The sequence below is a fragment of the Arachis ipaensis genome, chromosome B05, assembly GCF_000816755.2.
Source record: "Arachis ipaensis cultivar K30076 chromosome B05, Araip1.1, whole genome shotgun sequence".
In the NCBI taxonomy this organism is placed as follows: Eukaryota; Viridiplantae; Streptophyta; class Magnoliopsida; order Fabales; family Fabaceae; genus Arachis; species Arachis ipaensis.
In genome coordinates, this window is record NC_029789.2 from 127,160,887 (window position 1) to 127,181,776 (window position 20,890).

General features: G+C 32.0%; 1 protein-coding gene across 29 annotated transcripts in view; it reads left to right on the forward strand.

Annotated features, from left to right (window-relative positions):
- Positions 9,889-20,890, forward strand: part of LOC107644070 (pentatricopeptide repeat-containing protein At1g73400, mitochondrial) — a 14,664-nt gene continuing 3,662 nt past the window's right edge. The window contains exons 1-13 of one of the 29 annotated variants that reach the window (XR_002363565.1): positions 9,895-10,352; positions 11,614-11,785; positions 14,691-14,837; positions 14,951-15,019; positions 15,153-15,204; positions 15,395-15,598; positions 16,145-16,268; positions 17,295-17,657; positions 17,781-18,115; positions 18,635-18,687; positions 19,072-19,200; positions 19,356-19,406; positions 19,639-19,843. Coding sequence is in view for 1 of the 29 variants with exons in the window: in XM_016347856.2 (XP_016203342.1) it covers positions 11,708-11,785; positions 12,034-13,647 (1,692 nt within the window). In the remaining 28 variants the exon portion in view is untranslated. Of the gene's footprint in view, positions 10,353-11,613; positions 11,786-12,033; positions 14,203-14,624; positions 14,838-14,950; positions 15,020-15,152; positions 15,205-15,394; positions 17,658-17,745; positions 18,116-18,634; positions 18,688-19,071; positions 19,201-19,355; positions 19,407-19,638; positions 19,844-20,890 lie in introns of those variants that run through there. The other 28 variants (XR_002363566.1, XR_002363567.1, XR_002363568.1 and 25 more) reach the window with 28 other exon arrangements.

Below are 20,890 nucleotides of genomic sequence, written 5' to 3' on the forward strand. Positions count from 1 at the left end.
AAATATAGATTTATATAAAATTCTGGTAAATATAGATGTAAATTATATGTTTTTTGTGTACAAAATGTTTTATAAATATGGGTGTAAATTTTTGCTGGTCAAGTGCTGACAAAAAAATACACATTTAGTTTAATTATTCGGTTGGTCCTATAGTTTTGCAAAATTTTTAATTAGGTTCCTATATTTTTTCCTTTTAATTGAATCCTTGCATCAATTTTTTTTAATTGGGTCTCTATACTTTTTTTCCCTTTTATTTGGGTTCTTGCACAAATTTTTTTTAGTTTGATTCCTATACAATTAAACCAACTACTGTCGAGAGAGACCTAATTAAAAAAAAATTGTACAGAGACCAAATTAAAAGAAAAAAAAGTATAAAAATCTAATTAAAAATTTTGTGAAATTATACATACCAACAGAATAATTAAATAAAAAATATAATAAAAAAGGCCGGGGACGAAAAAAATTTTCGGCCTCTATGTTAGGGACCAAAATCGTACTTAACCCTTTTATTAATATACTCACTAACGTTTATTTAAGTATGTCGATCGATAAATTAAGAAATTTTTGTAAATACCATATGAACTTGAGTAAGTCAAATATTAAATAAAAATCAACCTCAAAAAATAAGTTGAGTAATCTAACTATTTTAGAAGTTGAGTAGTTATTTCGGAAACAAATTTACACAAATCTCATTACATTAGAAGTCGACTAATTACTTCAGAAACGAGATTATAAATTTAGGATATTAAACTACTCTTTTATTTTAGCCCATGACAATAGTAAAAAAATTTCGTGACCTATAAATTTAACTCAATAGAATACGTAAATTCAGTTATAATTTTAGTTTTTATTATTTTATCTTATCTTATCCTTATCTTATATTTATTTGTTCTTATTTTATCTTTATTTGTTCTTATCTTTTATAGGCCAATGCTCTATATATATTTAGTTTTACCTTCATAATTTACAATACAATTCAATTCAATTCAATCAATCAAAACATACAAAGTACAATATTCTTCGCCAAGAAGCTATAGCTCAAATGGCATAATTTCCCCATATTCAATTAAGAGGTTGCGGGTTCGATCTCATTTTTTCATAGTTTTATCATGGTATCAGACCTACTGTCCACAAACAATTCAATTCCACATTTGAAGATGAAAATTTTTTTCACCAAATTAAAATCGTACTACTGTCCACGTCCAACTACTAATAAGAAGTTATCGAAGTCTTCGCCGTCCAATGTTACCAAATCACAAAAGAAACCCAATGTGGTCTTACCTAATTTGCCACGCGGACGCGTCGTCCACGCCTCCGCGTCGCTCGTGCTTTTCTATTTTGCGCGGTCGCGTCATCCATGCGGCCGCGTCACTGCGATTTGACCTTCTCCGCGCGGTCGCGTCGTCCATGCGTCCGCGTCGCTTCTCGCTGGTCATCTCCTCAATTTCTTGTGTTCCTTCCATTTTTGCTAGCTTCCTTTCCAATCTCCAACTCATTCTTGCCCTATAAAACCTGAAACGCTTAACACACAGATCACGGCATCGAATGGAATAAAGGAGAAGTAAAATGTATAATTAAAAGTCTCTAGGAAGCAGTTTTCACTCATGTAATAATTTCATGAAGGAAATATAAATGCATGCTATTTTAATGAATAAGTGGGTTAGGATCATGGTAAAACCACACAATTAAACACAATATAAACCATAAAATAGTGGTTTATCAACCTCCCCACACTTAAACATTAGCATGTCCTCATGCTTAATTGAAGGAGATGAAGTAAATAAGTATGAACATGCGAAACTCATGCAATGCAACTATATGATTCTTGTCCACTTGATCAAAAGTAAATAAGTTCTTCAAAACAATCATAATTCAAATTCCACTAATTTAATTCTTATAAAGTAAGAGCAGATAAAAATGCAAGAGGATAGCTCATGAAAGCAGGGAACATAGAAATTCAACAATGGAACCCTCACTGATGGTGTATGTACACTCTAGTCTCTCTAGTGTATAGGGTAATCACTCTATCCTTTTCTAATCATGCTCTCTAACTTTTGTTTTTCTCCTAATCAATCAACAACAGTTAACATATCAATGCAAATATCATGAGGTCTTTTCAAGGTTGTAATGGGGCTAAGGTAAAGGTAGGGATACATATATGGTCAAGTGAGCTTATAGATTGAATCTTTAATTAACCCAAGCTTCAACCCAACCTATATATTTTACATAACTTTAGAATTCATGCCTAACTACTCAGAATTCTCCTTTTACATTCCATACTCATGTATCAACTTTTTTATTTTAATTTTTATCATATGTGCATTGATCCTTGAATTCTTAATTTAGCATTGGGGTAATTTTGTCTCCTTATTTATTTATTGGTTTTTTTTTTAACATAAAAATAAACATAGCTTATCAATGCACATAGATTTTTAATTCTTATAGTTTCACATGAGTAGGTATCCAAATTCTCATTGTATTATCATGACACATTCCCTTAATAACTTTTGTTCCCACAATTTTCCATACTTAACTAGCACACACAATTCTATCTTAAACTAACCAAAAATTCAATTTGGGATATACAATTGTTTTTCCGCTTAAGGCTAGTAATGTGGTGAAATATAGAACAAATGGAATTTAAAGGCTCAAAGTGGTTAACAAAGGTAATTGAAAAGGGTAGGCTTAATTTGGATGAGTGAGTTTAAACAAATAATGGCCTCAATCATGTGCAAGCATATAAATATAATAAATATTGGACATATAAAATAAAACAAAATATAGATTACAATCATAGAGAAGTAAACACACAAGAATAAATTAATTATGGTTAAATAATGTAACCATGTATAAAAGCTCAAATCTTCACAGGTTGTGTGTTCTTTAGCTCAAAAATCATGTTCCAAATAAAACTTCAAGCAAATTTATCATAAAAATTTTAAAAATTAGTGAAATTTTGTTCAAAAGATAGAGTTTTAGAAGAAACTTATTGTCTTTTCAATCAAGCAGAGCATGCATGCAACTAATATATTACTGTGCAATTTATCCTATTCTATAAAAGAAAGAGAATCTAACTAAATATCCTAATTTACTGGTGTACAGAAAAGAAATTACCTCCGGAAGTCAGGTACTGACCGACCTCCCCACACTTAGGGTTCGCTTTTAGTGTTGTGATGTGTTCGAATCTGTGTTGATAACTGATAGTTAAATTTTTATGCTATTGGAGTTGCAATTGTACATAATGGAACAATTAGTTGGACTTCTATATTTATACCATTCTATTTCAGGTGAATTTTTTCTTAAAAAAAATATAATATTTTTCATCAAAAAAAAAAAACCAAAATTATAACTAAATTTATGTATTCTGTTGGCTTGAATTTGTGGGCCATGAGACTTCTTTATTGTTGTCAAAAGCGTCTTCTTCAACAATTTTATCGGAACTTATCCAAGCCGTGGATTATTGACATCTTCCATCCATCAGCTTGTGGAGGGTATTAAACTACTTTTCTACCTTAGCCCATGACAACAATAAAAAATCTTATGACTCACAAATTCAACCCAATAAAATACATAAATTTAATTACAATTTTATTTTTTATTATTTAATCTTATCTTTATCTTAGATTTATTTATTCTTAAATCAAACAGAATATTTGAAAATAATTTAATAATATACACTTTGCACTATAAGTTTTTGTTCTCGATTTTAATTTTAGTCTCTCTTCCAACGGCTATCTAGATGTTTTATGTCCTCGTTGATTGTCCCGTAACAAAGAGTGAATTAGCAATGACATTAATAACTTCCTTCAAACATTTTGGAATTAATAACTCCTCGATTGATTTGGTAACAATATGAAGGAAGTTTACTCCTAATTTCAATGGGTTTCGCGGCCTTTGTTTTTTTTTTTTTTGTTATAGCTTGCTGCAGATACCAACATAATGGCTGGACCTTTGAGAATTTGGGTTGTAATTTGAATTTGTGTGTCCGTCAAAGTTTGAGTCTGACCAAAGAATATCAATCTTTAATGGAGTGCATGAATAAGAATAAGATTTAAGTGTTGTAGTTTTCAATTATTCACATAACTTGGCGTTGCTTATCGAATCTTAGGATAAAGATCAACACAAATAAGCCAGTTATTGATTCCGAATTGGAAGCATGTTGTGATATTCTTCGAGATCATTATGGTAATTTTAACGTAGCTTTTAGTGTAAATTTGAATAATTGCTCAATCATTTTGTAAATTTTGAGATATATTTTGGGCTCTTCGTTATTTTGCAACGAAAATCGGAAATATTTAAAACAAAAAAAATTAATCAAAAATAATCATAACTTATCTTATTTAATATTTATTAATTATTATGATAATTAATAAATATTAAATAAAACAAATTCGGACGATTTTTTTTTATCTTCCTAGCATTATTCACAAAAATATAATAACATCTAAGCGCAGAAAGTCAGAAATAGACTTTAGAATAGTTTTAAATTTTTGTCAGAGCTATTTGCATGACTCTCTTACAGGCTTTTTACTTCTAAGCAGTGATCAAATTTTATTAGCCAAAAAATAAAATGTGACTCAAATCATATATTCGAGAAAGAGAATAACTGTACAAACATGTTAATTAAATGTAGACACACCTAAATTTTTAATTTAGTTATTTATGATTCACCTTTTAATACGATTTCATTTCAATTTTCTACTGATATTAGTAGATATGTTTTTATATAATACTATGAGTCCCGCTAGGGAGATAATGGACCATTTGTACAATATGTATAATGGGTTATTGAGTTACAAAATGAACATCCCCGATACTATTTAGAATAACCATTTGAGTACATATGTTTTTATATAATACTATGAGTCCTGCTAGGAAGACAATGGACTATTTGTATAATGTGTATAATGGGCTATTGAGTTACAAAATGAACATTCCCTATACTATCTAAAATAACCATCGGATAATAAACATCTTCCCAAAAATTTAAACTGATTTTTGAGTTTACCAAGAATCAAACTCTTCCTTTCGGATTTAGAGCTCTAATACTATGTCATGATACCACTCATCTCAAAAATTTCAGCTGATGGAAAAAGGTAATACTAATGGTTATATCTCTAATACTCCATAAACCTCCATTGTTCACATTGTATAAATATTCCATTAACTTCTCATAATTTTCCTAATATTATTTGTGTGATTAGTTTTTCTTGCTGTATAGCTAACAAAAAATACAAAAAATATTAAAATTATTATAAAATAGTTATTATTGTGGATATCATATTATTAATTAAAAATTTGGTAATCAAAGAGCTTGAAGAGCTTGGAATTTACAAGAATGTTAATTTAAAGAAAAGGATGACAAAAAAAAAAGAGAGATTTTGATCCTTTTATATCTTGTCCAAAAATGAGGTTCCGCATACAATGTATTAGGATTGACAAGATGTCACACAAGAGTAGTTATCTGATTCTGTACTTAGTGGAAACAGTAGTTATTTTTTGGATTTAGAAGGGACATCTGTCAGTGTAAGATTGATTAGATTGCTCTATAAATTAAAAAGGCTTGAAAAAAACAGAAGTTGAAATTCGTTTTTAAAAAGCTCTTTTGTACACTCACATCTTAGCAAATTTTTTAGTCTGTCTTGAATTCATTTCTATACTTCCATATCTTTCTGTCTTTACATTTATCTTTTTAAATTCCTGTAATTTTCCTTCATGCAAATTTTTTCCTTCAGCAAAATCATTTCTTTTCTTTCTAAAAGTCCTCAGTTTAAATTCAAATTCCTTCGACTGTGTTGAAGGCATTCATTACTTTCTTTAAATTGAAGTCTTTTATTTTTTTTTAATAATTTCAATTTCGAGCAAATTAATTTCAATTTATATTTTATATTTCTGAATTTTTTATTTCGTTCAAAAGTGAACTTTTTGGTGCATATAAAAACTAGTACCCGCAAAAGAAGTGTAAATTTCATTCCCATATCATAAATATCGAACAAACTCAGATTTATTAAAAATCCTCATAACACATATAGTGGAGTATTATCATACATAATGAAGCAGTGTTATCAGAATCGGACCGGACTGGTCGGTTCGATCGAAAAACCGGTGAATCGGTAATTGGCCAATTCGGTTAGTAGTTTTGGACCGGACCTGCAATTAAGCCGGTTAACGGTGGTTAAATCCGTTGAAAACCGATCAGTTCGCACCCTATATTCCACTAGATCCACCGGTCGAATCGATGGTCTGGCTGGTTCAGTCAGTAGTTTGGACCGGACCTGCAATTAAATCGGTCAACGGTGGTCAAACCCGTTAAAAACCGACCGGTTCGCATCCCATATTCCACTAGACCTGCGCGGGTCCATGGTGCACCCGCGCGCTACCGAACCATGGTAGAAGCTCCTGTCCAAATTACTCAAAAAATGAGTGACGCGGGATTCAAACGCAGGGAAGCCAGCAATCACGCCCCCCATCTTACCACTGCGCCAACATGTATTTCAATATAATAAATGACAAAAGTTAAATATATAATAAACTATAACTGAATTTTTATGTTTTTTTATCCTTTTAAATATGGATTCACATAGTAACAACTAACAACACATAGTATACAAATATATTAATATATTGATATTGATTGTATTATGTTTTATTTTTTTTCTTGTTCATTAAATTGAGAAAGTATTTTGTACTAGTGACTAATTTATTATCTCATTTTGCACCATAAATTATATATAAGAATTGATATTTGATTGTTATTAATATATTTCAACCAGTGACCCACTGGTTGAACCAATGACCCAGTAATTCAGTAATCTAACCGGTTCGATCACCGATTCGGTTCTGACAACTATGTAATGAAGTGTAGAATATTATCAATTATGATGTCCTATCATAATAGAGTATGGAATATTTAATATTATCAATTAATGAGACATAAATTTTCATAAGGTGATTTCACTAATTAGTAAGTGAATTAAGTAAATAATATCTCACTATTATTTATTTTAAAATCTTCAACTATAAATATATATTAAAGAAAAGGTTTTAACACGTATCAAGTTTACATTATCTTAACTCTTGTGTATCGTTTTTTTGTAAGAGAAAATCTATTATCATAAATTATCAAGTGTTATATTGTCAGAATATCGTCAAGATATAACTCTTTTATATTCTCATATATATATACTCATACTCATATTTATCTACTTTTATCGTAGTTGTAACAATCAAACCAGATTTACCGGTTCAACTAAAAAACCGATGATATTTTTTGAATTAAGTAAATAATATCTTACTATTATTTGTTTTAAAATATTCATCTATAAATATATTTAAAAAAAAGTTTTTAATACACTTCAAGTTTACATTATCTTAACTCTTGTGTATCATTTTTCTGTAAGAGAAAATCTATTCTCATACGTTATCAAGTATTATATTATGAAGATATCTTCAAGATATAACCTTTTTATATTCCCATATATATTCTTATTTATCTACTTTCATCGTAATTGTAAAAATCAAACTAGACCGACCATTACAACTGAAAAACCGGTGATATTTTCCATCGGATGATGTTTTTTGAATTAAGTAAATAATATCTTACTATTATTTGTTTTAAAATATTCATCAATAAATATATCTTAAAATTTTTTTTAATACACTTCAAGTTTATATTATCTTAACTCTTGTGTATTGTTTTTCTGTAAGAGAAAATCTATTCTCATATATTATCAAGTATTATATTATGAAGAAGATATCATCAAGATATAACTTTTTTATATTCTCACGTATATTTTTATTTATCTATTTTTATCATAATTGTAAAAATCAAACTAGACCGACCATTACAACTGAAAAATCGGTGATATTTTCCAAAAAATGCAACAGCAAAAATTCAAACCTTGAACATGAGACTTATTAGCATGCCACTCTACCACTAAGCCAGTTGTCTCTTTACTACATTTTGTGTTTATAATATTATATATTGAAACCTAGTGTAACTTAAAAAAAAAAGAGTTTTTATTTGTTATATGTATTTGTACATATAAAATATATATGTTATATAAAAATTCATTAAGTGCGATTTTAGTCTTTAAGGTATAGATCAAAATTTTTTTTCGTCTCCAACCTTTTTTTGCATAAAAAATCGTCCATAAAGTTTAAATTAGTTTTAAAATATCTTTAGCAACAACAATGAAGCATAAAATAATATAATAAAAAAAACAAAAACATAAACAGAATTGGAAACAAAAATAGAAGCAAAAACATAAGTAGAATCAGAAGCGTAAAAAACAGAAGCAGAAGAAACAGAAGCAGAAGAACAATAGGTTAACAAAATAAGAAACAAAATCAGAATTAAAAACAATGTGATTAACAATAGATTAACAAAGTCAGAATCAGAATTAGTGGGTTTAACAATCTTATTAACAAAATTGAAAACAGAAGCAAGATTGGAACCCTAAGGAGGATAGATTTCCCAATCTGATTAACCAAATTCCATTGTAGCTTCAGCATGGTCCTTCAGCAATTGGAGGGAGAGAGAGGTTGGTACCTTTGGAATCGAAGATGCTGAGGAGCTAGAGCAAGTCCCTTTTAGAAGACTCTAGAAGGTTCCAAACCTTGCGAAAATCGCCAGTGGTGATAATGGAGAACACCTGCCAGAAGATGCCGTCATTGCAGCGGCAACAGCATAGGAGGGTGAAAAGCAGTCGAGGGTGACTTCGGCGATGATGCGACGCTCGTTGAGGGGCTGAACAGTATCGACGCGAATGACAGAGCGGAGGTTGTCGCAGAGGAGCTGAGTTCGGCAAAGTCGCAGTGGCTCTCTCTCCCTCTGATTCTGATTCCCGACGGCGACGGCGGCTCCAAGCCTCGCTGTCGTCGACGCCGTCCCCCCTTTCCCCCTTTTCCTTTCTTTCCCTTCTTCCCTTTCCAGTTCTTCTTCTTTCCTCCCCTCGCGTGATTCCCTTTCTCCTTCATCCGTTTTCTTTATTTTCTTTTTTTTTTATTTTATAATTTTTTTGAATAGGAGTAATTTGGTAATAAAATTTAAAATTTAAGTAAAAATAACAATTTTAAAATTAAGTTAAACCTTAGAGACGATTTTTTATGCAAAAAAAGGTTGGAAACGAAAAAAATTTCGACCAATACCTTAAGGACTAAGATCGTACTTAACCCTTATTACAATTTATACCATTACTAAAATAAATATTAAATATTTTAAATATTTACATAATAAAATATTAGTGAAGATATGTATTTCAAATTTTAGTTTTAAGTTTTTGATTTTTTTTTTATTTTTTATTTATGTAGGATCGATTTTATTGGTTATTTGGTTCAACCAATAATCTATTGATTGAACTAATAAACTAATAAACCAGTAACTTGACTAGTTCAACTATCAATTCGGTTCTCACAACTTTCATTATATTTTCACAAAAAAAATTACTTTTATCCTTTTTTCGTTCGAGTTAATTAAAAGGAGTGATTTGTTTTTCTTTTAGAAAAAGGGAGAATGGCTCATTGGTTTGTTTTTTCCTTATGTCATAGTTGAAAAAATTGGACCGATTCAGGAAGTGAGACTGAAAAATGGGTGACCCGATTTCCTGGTTTGTTTGGACTAAATTTTAAACCGTATAAGCATTATGGTTCTAAAAATCGAACTGGACTGGTTGGTTCAACCGGATTAATCGGGAACCAGTTATCTAGCCGGTTTGGGTAAGCCTAAAACCGCCTGACAAAAAATCAGTCACAAAATCGGTCGAACCGGCGGTTAACTGGTGAACCGGCAGAACTGTTCGGTTTTTTGGCGGGTTTTTGGTTCGACAATAAACCCCCCAAACGGCGCCGTTTTGTTTAAAAAAAAAGGAAAAAATGGCAAAAGCAAAACTGAAGTTACTGAACCCTAATTCCCTAAATCAATCCCCGTAACCCATCTTCTTCCCAAACTCATCTCTCTTCTCTTCTCTTCTCTGAGAACCATAGAAGCCACCAAGAAGTACGCCACTGCATCCCCCCGCCGCCACCGCATCCCCCACCGCGTCGCACATCGCCGAGCTCCCTTCTGTGTGTTCGCCGAAGTCGCGTCCTCTGTCGTCGCCGTTGCTCGCCTTTCATGTTATCCTCCCCGTAAGCGTAAACGGTAAACCCATCTCCTCTCCTCTCTTCTCTGAAGACTGAAAGTGAACCATAGAAGCCACCGCAGCGACAGTTTTGAGTACTGCAGCCCCACAGCCCCCACCGCGTCTCTGTAATCGCCGATCTCGCCTTCTCTGTGTTCGGCTATTCGCCGGTGTCGCGTCCTCCATCGCTCGCGTTCCTCCTCGCCGACCTCGCCTTCTCTGTGTTAATCGGTAAGCATTGATTAGCCATCTCCTCGGCGTCTGCTTGCTGGTTTAGTGTTTAGGCATTTAGCACTTGATTAATTGGATTTTCTGAGATTATTGTCTGCTGATTTATCATTTATTTGTTATTTCTGATTTTCTGTGTGTTGAATAGTGATTTGGTTTGGGGGGAGATATGGCTTCTGGGGCCATTGTGTTGAACCTTAATTATTCTTAATTTTAGTGTTTTAGCTGTCCAAATTTGTTGTTGGTGTTGTTGTCAGTCTGTATTCTAGTTCATTTCATTCACTTATCCATAGTTTTGTGGTATTTCCCTTTCATCTCCAACACAGACCTGTTTCTATTACTCAATTTCACCATTTGGTGTCTTTTTCTTTTTCCTTGTCATTGTTTCTTTTCTTTGCATATGTCGTTTCGTGCTTTGATTCAATTTACCTTTTATTGCAACATCAATCATTACATACATCAGAAATAACAAATAAATGATAATTATGATTTTTGATAAGATACCTTTGATTAGTTGAAAACTTGTTTGTTAATGTCTTTTGTGATAGTAGAACATTATGTGTTTGTTATTATTTGCGTTTTGGTTGTTTTTCGTTATGAACTTCGATGTTTGAAGTCATTTGTGAACTTCTAATATTAAATTATGGATAATTTATGGTATGAAATTGTGAAATTTTGAATTTTATTAAGCTAGAAATTATTGAATTTATATATTCAAAATTATATATAAGTTTTTTAATAATTTTATTTAATATTTAATTAAACCGGTTGAACCCCGGTTGAACTCCGGTCAAACCATTGAACCAGTGACCTTACCAGTTTATTGACTGGTCCGGTTCTCGCAACCTTGGTTAGAATTGATTGTTAATTGCCTAATTGATTATTAATTGTTAATAGGCTTCGTTGCTACAATGTGCCTGTTGATTGCCTAGTTGGAATCGATTGCTAATTGCCTAATTGATTGTCAATGTGATAGTGTGATTATAATTAGATAATAGGCTATGTTAGAATTGATTGTTAATTGCCTAATTGATTAATTGTTAATAGGCTTTAATTTCTTAATTGGAATTGATTGCTAATTGCCTAATTGATTCTCACTATTATTGTGTCAAATTAAGATATTATTGTAGTATTGACTAATATGTCTATTTTCGTATTAGTTATTTTAGAAATTGAGACTTGATTGTTGTTAAAGTGTAGGTGAAGATATATATATTTCAAAATTTAATTTTAAGTTTTTGACTATTTCATATTTTTATTTAAGTTGGATCGGGTCAGTTGGTTCAACCTGTAATCCACCGGTTGAACTAGTGACCTGATAGTCTCGATCACCGGTTTGGTTCTGACAACTATGCCTTATGCTACTCTTTGGCCCCTCCGGTCTTCCCTCTCAAAAACGACGCCGAATTTGGAACGAAGCTGCATCATCAGTCACTGTAAGCTCTTCCCTCCCATTCCTCTGTTTCCAAGTACTTCGCATAAAACCTACACATACCCACAATCCAAATTTGTATTGCTATAATCTATTTCATCAATGCCTTCGATTTCAAGAAGCAAAACGATGGTGGGTATGTTTCATAGGTACCTAAACTATCTGAAAAGTCCTTCCTTTTCTCCATTAACCCTTCAAGCTCCACCTCAAACTGAAACCACACTTCAATTGCCAGTTTTTTCTTCTTTTCAGCACTCCCCTTGCCATATTTCAAGATCACATGCTTCTTGTGTTTACTTAATTCAGTCTTCATCACTGCATATTCACTCTTTTGGTAAACATGTTGTTCCAATGCGGAATTATTGTTCAAAAACTGTCTCAGTGATCCAAAATTCTAGCTTTAGTGTGAATGTTGAAGAAGTTAATGGTTTAGAGAGCTATGTTGATAAGGTTTATAACTCTGTGATGGATAGTTCACTAGGTTTTAACAATTTGGAAAATGCCCTTGATCAATTGGGTGTTCCATTGTCTACCCCATTGGTCACCGGGGTGTTGTATAGGCTTCGTTATGACGAAAAGATTGCATTTCGGTTCTTCACTTGGGCTGGCTGTCAACAGAATTATTCACATGAGCCTTGTGCTTATAATGATATGATGGACATCTTATCTTGTACTAAGTACAAGACAAAGCAGTTCCGGATAGTTTGCGACATGCTGGAGTATATGAAGAGGCATAACAAGAACACGGTGCCAGTTGAAGTCCTCTTGACGATTTTGAGGAGGTATACAGAGAAGTATCTGACTCGTGTGCAGAAGTTTGCGAAGAAGAAGAGGATAAGAGTGAAGACACAGCCAGAAATAAATGCATTTAACTTGCTCTTGGATGCCCTGTGCAAGTGTTGCTTAGTTGAGGATGCTGAAGGTCTGTATAAGAAAGTTAGGAAAAGGATCAAGGCGAATGCAGATACACACAATATATTGGTTTTCGGCTGGTGTAGGGTTAGAAACCCGACTAGGGCAATGAAATTCCTGGAAGAGATGATTGAATTGGGTCATAAGCCTGACAATTTCACTTACAACACCGCCCTTGATACCTTTTTCAAGGCAGGCATGATAACCGAGGCACTAAATCTTTTCGAATTCATGAGAACGAAAGATTCAACCATATCTTCTCCCACTGCAAAGACTTATGCAATTGTAATTGTGGCGCTTGTGCAAAATGATAGAATGGAGGAGTGTTTTGAACTTACGGGGCATATGATTAGCAATGGTTGCCTTCCTGATGTTTCAACATACAAGGATATAATTGAAGGGATGTGTTTGAATGGAAAGATAGATGAAGCTTACAAGTTCTTGGATGAGATGGGAAATAAAGGTTACCCTCCAGATATTGTTACTTATAATTGTTTCCTCAAGGTCCTTTGTGACAATAAGAAGTCTGAGGAAGCCCTTAAACTATATGGAAGAATGATTGAATTCGGTTGCCTTCCTAGTGTTCAGACTTATAATATGCTGATTTCAATGTTTTTTGATATGGATGATCCTGATGGGGCATTTGAGACTTGGCACGAAATGGAGGAGCGAGGTTGCAGACCGGACACACACACTTACTGTGTGATGGTTGAGGGGCTATTTCGCTGCAATAGAATTGACGACGCTTTTATTCTTTTGGAAGAAGTGATAAACAAGGGAATAAAGTTGCCATATAGGAAGTTCGATTCCTTTTTGATGCAACTCTCGACAATTGGTGATCTCCATGCCATTCACAGGCTTTCAGATCACATGAGGAAGTTCTATAATCATGCTATGGCAAGACGTTATGCACTAAGCCAGAAGCGTAAGAGCATGAGTTTGAGAGGAAAGTAATAAGTTCTTGATTGGTTTTGTGCTACTAATTGTCATCGGACCCTGGAGGAGGCGAAGACACAAAGTTAGGACAGCTCTTTTCATGATAGGTTCAATGAATATTACCTGCAACCATGGCAGGTTTTTCATGATTTCATACGCCTTAAAGTTCATCACTGCACCATTTATTGGACTATTTCATGACAACAACTAGTTGCGCATCTAATGTGCTTGACTTGTTATGCTATAAAGTGTGAAAATTTTCATCACTGGATCTTATTTTTGCTCACTTTTAGCTCGTCCATTGAAATTCTGGAAGCTTCGATGATGCAGTTTGATTGTGCATTGTTGCTTAGTTGATGCAACCTGCTGATCTAGCGATTTGAAGATCCATGCCTGGATTTTATGGCCTCATGCATTGTGGTTGTGAACTTTTAATAATTCCATTTGTGAGATTCTGTTTGGCATTTTGACGAGGCTACAGTATGCTGTGCCTTCGGAATTATCTCAATTGTGTAACAATCATAACAAGTGGGCCTTTTTTTCAATAAGATCATTATACTTTTCCTTTCTAAACTTTTGGGCACATTGTATTTTCCTATTTCCATTTCCTCATTTCTTTTCTTCATTCACTTTGTTAAAGAGGGTAGTTTGTTTTGCTGGAGAGTTTAGATCAGGTAACTAGGCAAGTGACTTAATGCGAGATCTTTACTTTGATTGCTTTCTGTATCTATCTATTAATCTATTAATATATAATAGGAGAGTAGTAGGTCCTTTACTCGACAAGTGGCGCGTCCAATGCTTGACAAGTGCTAGCTTTCATTGTGTGACATGTGTAACTTATCAAAACAGCAGCTGTGTGAAATTTAAAATTTGAAGCTTAGCAGGGATTTTCCCAAAAAGAATAGCTCCAGTAATATTGAATCTTTTTCCATTTCAAATCCATGATTTGAATCTCTCTCTTGCTCTCATTTCTCATTTTGCTCTGCACTCTGAAGAAGTAGCTTCAAATTTTTGGGATTCATTTGGTGTTTACTTTCATTTCCTCCCCGTATCGGCACCAGTGACATCGGCACCGTCTACCTCTGCCTGGTCCGACTTGCAGAAAGTACTAGCCTTAACCTTACACAGTTGGCACTTCTTCATCATATCTACCTTCTCTGTTTTGAACCGTGTTCATCATGCCTCAGTCTCAAAGAAGATACATTCAGGTGAGTTTTTGTGAATTATTTTCACTATTTTTTTTTAAAAGCTTATATAATTGTTTACATCTACCAAATACTCTGTTACCTATCTTTACTAACCCATCTTCCCACCGAAGCAGAGAAGAAGAAAGCTAGGGCCTTCCACGAAATGCAGGCCAAGGTTGAGAAAGAGATGGACAGTGTTTAAGGTTTTTATTTTCCCCTAAAATCAGATTTTTACTTATTTAAGCCTATTTGTTTCATTTTATCTGTTAATTTTAATTTAATGTTCAATGCTGAGGTTTTGTTCAAGTTGGTAGTAAGTAGCAACATTTTCTCAAGGTTGTTGAAGATGGAAACCTGACTCTTACCCTTCAGGAGGCAAATTGAGACAGTTAATTTCTTTTTTCAATATTTCTTTTCTATATGTGAAATCACTTGATATGGTATGGTATGTGATTCTAAAAGTGTAAACTAGACAAAATTTAAACGGAAAAATATAAGCTGATTGTTGATAAGCTGTGATCTGTGGTTGGAAAATGTGATGGAATTGACTGAGATTATGGTGTTGTGGTAACATGTAGGTAGATGAAGAGGATTGTTATGCAGAGATCCTAAAGAATGCTATTATCATGTGAGATGAATCAGCACTCCCATGAGTGGATCCAGCAACAACACAATCGCTACTAAAGGACTGCTCATGCCAAGGGACAGCAAATAGGAGAATAAGGCTAAGGATTCCAAATAAAGGATTTGTCCTCCTTTAGCTACCGTAATTTGTTTCCAAGGTTCAATGCCATAGTTTTTCTTATTTTGTTTGTTACAGTATAGAACTTGAGTTCAGGCTTATTAGTCCTAAAGATGATTGGTGTGAATCATTTAGTACGTATCCCATGACCTATGATCCCTGTTTTTGAATGGTGCCACAGGTTTCATCAAATTCATTTAAAAAATTGTAGAGTCTGCTATGATTATTTCTACGTGTTTTTAAAATTAAATATATTTTTTATAATTGCAGCTGGAGTATTAGTATCAAGAAATTAAATATATTTTCTCATATCTAATTAATGAACAACATTGTGGATTGGATTGGACTGACAATAGCTTAGTGGTTAGTAGAATCACTACTTTTCTTAACAAATGATATTTGAGAAGAGAAAAAATCTCGACAGATATGAGGAGGAATAATTTTCGTAACTTATATGTTTAGTTGTAGATAATTACCAGCTAATTGAATTTATCAAACAACTTTCTTTTAACATAGTAATTCACAGAAATGTGTATTCAAGCTATGTGTATTCTTACTGTATGTGCTTCAAGATGTTATTTTACAGTTATAAGTTGGTTTACCCATGGCTCTTTAGTAAACAAAGCTCAAAGCTGCAAGAATGCACATTTATGTCAGGCTGGCGTAGCAAAGATGCTATCCTGGAAGAGGAACAAGAAATACCAACTCAGGTAGGAATACAACAATCTTTTCATAAATCATATGATGGAGTTTAGCACACAGAGTACATCATTTTCTGTCAGATACGTCGACTATGTGGCTAATTTACAAGCATGGAGGATAAAACTTTTGAAACATATAATTAAAATTAAATATCAAAACACATGGACCACTGTGATTGCAAAAATACATGGACCACTAAGTTGAACATTAGAATTTACCACCAAATTTTGTGAATATTTTGAGCGTTTTTTCCCATTTGTTTTAAACTCTTATCTTTTTGGCTTTTGAGATGATGCATGATGATAGGATACTATTTAGCATTTTTGAAGAAATGAATTTATATAGAGAGAGAATATGATTTTATATGTGATTTTGTATGAAGAAATCTTAAAGATTATAAGACATTGTATTAACTAGCCTTTTAATTATATATATCTTACATTAGGACTGATTTGTTTCTCCTTTTTTTTCCCTGTTCTCTTTTTTGTACTTCTTTGGACATCTGTTTGATTCTACAAAATGATATCAATGCAAGTTTATAGATAGCTAGATTAATTTGTAACAATCCATTCAGTTTCCAAACAATATAAAAAATAAAAATTGTTCATAGTCAAAATGATGCCTAAAGAGATCATGTATATGTTAATGAAGCTTTTCAAAAACTCAGTGTCTAAATTTGATTTACCAAATATATTAAGTTTGTCTTTTAATTAAATTTTTATTAATACAAGTATTTTTGATTAAATTGAAAGTTAAAATTTTCAAAAATCCAATTAAATTACATAAATTGTATAGCCGTAAGGTTGGTGATATGCAATGATACGACAGCAGATGGGAGAATACACATATATGAGGGGAAGAAAAAATTTCTTGGTGCAATTTCCTTCTGTGCGATTTAATAACAAATTGTGCCCTGTAATCATATATTTCAAAATTAAAAATAAACAACAAAACTGATTGAATGGATTGCCAACGAAGTCCAAAGCTTCTTTGTGTCCTTTGTTGTGTGTGTTATTGTGGTAATGTTTTGGCAGAGAAGATACAGAATGTAGTAGGTCGATGCTGCTGTTAGAAGAGTGTCTGGCAAAGGAAAGAGAAGATGGTGGCAAGTGGAAGATAGAGTGGTTCGGAAGAAGAGGAGAGGAAGGAGAAGCCAGTGAAGGGTGAGAACAAGATCAAGCACAAAATGAAGATTGATTCATAGTTGGAAGTTCTGGAGAAAACTTATGCTGGTAGGTGAAAGTATTTTAACCATTTTTGAACAATATTGTAATTTTCCTTTTCTTTTGTTGGTTTTTTTCCACGGTTTTCGTGTTGTGCATTTTTTTGGTTCAGGGGAGGCTTACCCTTCAGAAGTAGTGCAAGCTAAGTTATTTTGAGAGTACTTTCGAGTATTGGTAAGTGGTAACTAAGACCTTTATTTTGGGCATACTTTCAAGTAAGATGTTTTTGTTAAAAGTTTTTCGAATGCATTCACTTTGCCAGTAATTTCTGTTGCCATGCCTTCATAAAAATCACAGCTACCTGCACTACTGAAGATCAGTTTAGAGATTAATGCCATCAACCTACTCAAAAGAGATATCTTTGGCAGAGCTTTAGGGACTACTTGATGAGAAAGAGGCGAAGTTATCACACTACAAGAGGTAAGCATGTTCAATTCTCTCAAGACTCTAATGAGATATAGATATTGATTTTGTTAATTAGTTGTGATTGAAGTATGGAAGGGAGTATTAGTTCATTGAGCAATTTTGCGAGATGAAAATTCTCAGATGTCAAGAGGCATACATCCATCTCCTGGCATTGGTAATTGAAGCAAGTAATGCTGAAGAAATGGATGAGGAACATTTTTGTACATGTAAGTGCTCAATATTCATGGTAGGTACATTTAGCATCTTAAAACAAATATTCCTATATAAGCAATTCTACTCAACCATTTAATTATTTTTTACAGATTTTTGAAAATTAAAAAAAAAAAAGAAAAAAATAACTAAGATAACATTCTTAGCACACTTATATGTCCATACAAGATCAATGTATGAAGAATTTTTTTTGTTATTTTTCAGCACATCTGAAATTGTGCAATTCAGACTGAAAAAGTAATAATTGAAGTTGTCTTAAATAAACAGTAGTTTTCTATTATTAGAAAATTAAGTAGGCTTAGGCATCTCTTAAAACATAAAAAACAAAAGTCGCTAAATATACGTATGTCATGTTGTATATCATATATATTTTTATTGTTATTCGTTTATAATGTATAATCATTTATTGGTTTGAATTATGATTTCTTAAATGTTCTTCATATCTATGTGTCATTTTGATTTAAATGGAGGAGAATATGAAAAGTCGGTTGAACACCTTTGCTACCTCTTTTTAGATTCGGAACTTCAACGAAGAAACAGATTCGATTTGTTGACATACTATAGTCGTGTAAGTGATGTTGTAAAAATACTTTAGTGACCGTAGCATCATCATTCTTTTTGCTTGATTCTTTAGGTTACACTTAGTAAGGATGAAAGTTATTACTTTATAAACGATAATTGAAACTTAATTTGTAAATATGACACTTGGTTTACTATTTTTTTTTCAATTTTTTTTGTGAGATATCTGTAAAAGCTACTTGGATTTTTTTTTTTACAATCCTTGAATAACTTGGTGAATAAGTGCATTGGTTTTGCTGCTTTATAACCATCAACTGGAGGAGGGGTGGAAGGTGTTTAGATGTGCTACGGGTACTTTGTTATTATTTTGTTTATTCGTGTCCATCTATATCCTAGGGATAATCGTCTCCTTCTCTTCCTTTATGTTTCACAGCTTTTTGTGGCAGCTGATAGCCTGACAAGGATTATACCATGTTTAACTTATGAAAAACTTGAGATCCGAGATTATTGATGCTGATATTATGAGCTGGGCAAACAATAAAGTGAAAAAAAAGTTTCAAAGGTAATCAACCAAATATTTATCAATTATAAGTTATCAATCTTTTATCATGGATACATTGTAAACTGGCTCCCAAAATCTTTTTAATTAAAAATTAGTATTTAATTAAAGGAAGAAGGTCATAAGTCATAACAGTTCCTTTGATATGTCTTTTACAGTACTCCCATATCACGTCTGATTGGAAGTATCTACAGCAAAAATGTTTTGCAGTAAGTAATATTAAAATCAGTTTTTATCATTTTTTTAGTATAGTATCAAACTGAACCTCGTTCTAATTAAGTTAGTATCTAGATCATAATCCACTTTTGTTTTTATTTGTAACATATTTTTATTGTTGACCCAATTTGGTATATTTAATCATATTTTACAAATGTGATATTTATTAAGCTCTGTATTAGTGGGTTTTGCCTTTGATTTTATTTTGTTTATTTACTTTTTTAGGGAAAGCCAGGCTTCAAACATGACGCCATTCCTCTTTGAGAGCAAAACTATAATTATCTCTTAAAAGAACTATTGAACATATAAATAGCAAGTGAAGGATTTAAGTTTTTCATTCTATTGATCTGTAAAAGGGGCAGATCTTTTGCTATGAAAGTCCTTAAATCATTGAGTTTCATTCTAAATATTTTTATATTCTTATTTCTCATATTTGGATCGAAGGTATCAAAAATAATATTTATTGAATGTCTCTAAGATATTGAAATGGTGAGAAAACTAATTCGTTAATTTTATATGATTTATATATGCTTTCTTACCTTTATTTACAAATAAAAATATCAATTAGCGAGTTTCGGTAGTCGTCTGCTAAAGATTATAAAAAAAATTATATTGTATTATATAGTCTATAGTAATTGCAAGGACAATTGGCCAATAGTTGGTTTTAAAAAATTTTACTATACCATTTTTTAATCATAGACTTCTAAATGTATAAATTTGGATCAAACAAAGTCATTTAGTTACACGTTTTAAGGATTTAAAAAAAGGTGAAAGCTCAACATAAAAGATCTTTTTCTTTTAGACAATTAGCGAGTTTCAGTAGTCGTATGCCAAAGATTATGGAAAAACTATGTTGTATTATAGTCTATATTAATAGCAAGGAAAATTGGCCAATAGTTGGTTTTAGAAAATTTTACTATACCATTTTTTCAAGCATAGAATTCTAAATGTATAAGTTTTCTTACAACGGTATACTAGCAAGTTTGGATCAAACAAGCTCATTCAATTACACGTTTTAAGGATTTAAGAAAAGGTGAAAGCTCAACATATAAGATTTTTTGCTTTTAGAAATATGTATATGCAAAAGAAAGAAGAAAGAAAAATAAAGAACACTGACAAATCAAATAAAGAAGAAAATAAAAGAGAAAAGAAAAATAAAGAAACTAAAGGAATACAAAAAAGTGAAGAATTGAACAAACTATGTATTTATTTTTGTTCAATTTTATATCATTGTCAAAAAAAATTATCATTTAGCTATGTTAAAAACATTCATTAATAATATTTTAACACTATGTTTAAAATTTTACATGCGCATACATATAATATGTATATAGAAGAAAGAAAAATAAAGAACACTGACAAATCAAATAAAGAAGAAAATAAAAGAGAAAAGAAAAATAAAGAAACTAAAGGAATACAAAAAAGTGAAGAATTGAACAAACTATGTATTTATTTTTGTTCATTTTGTTCAATTTTA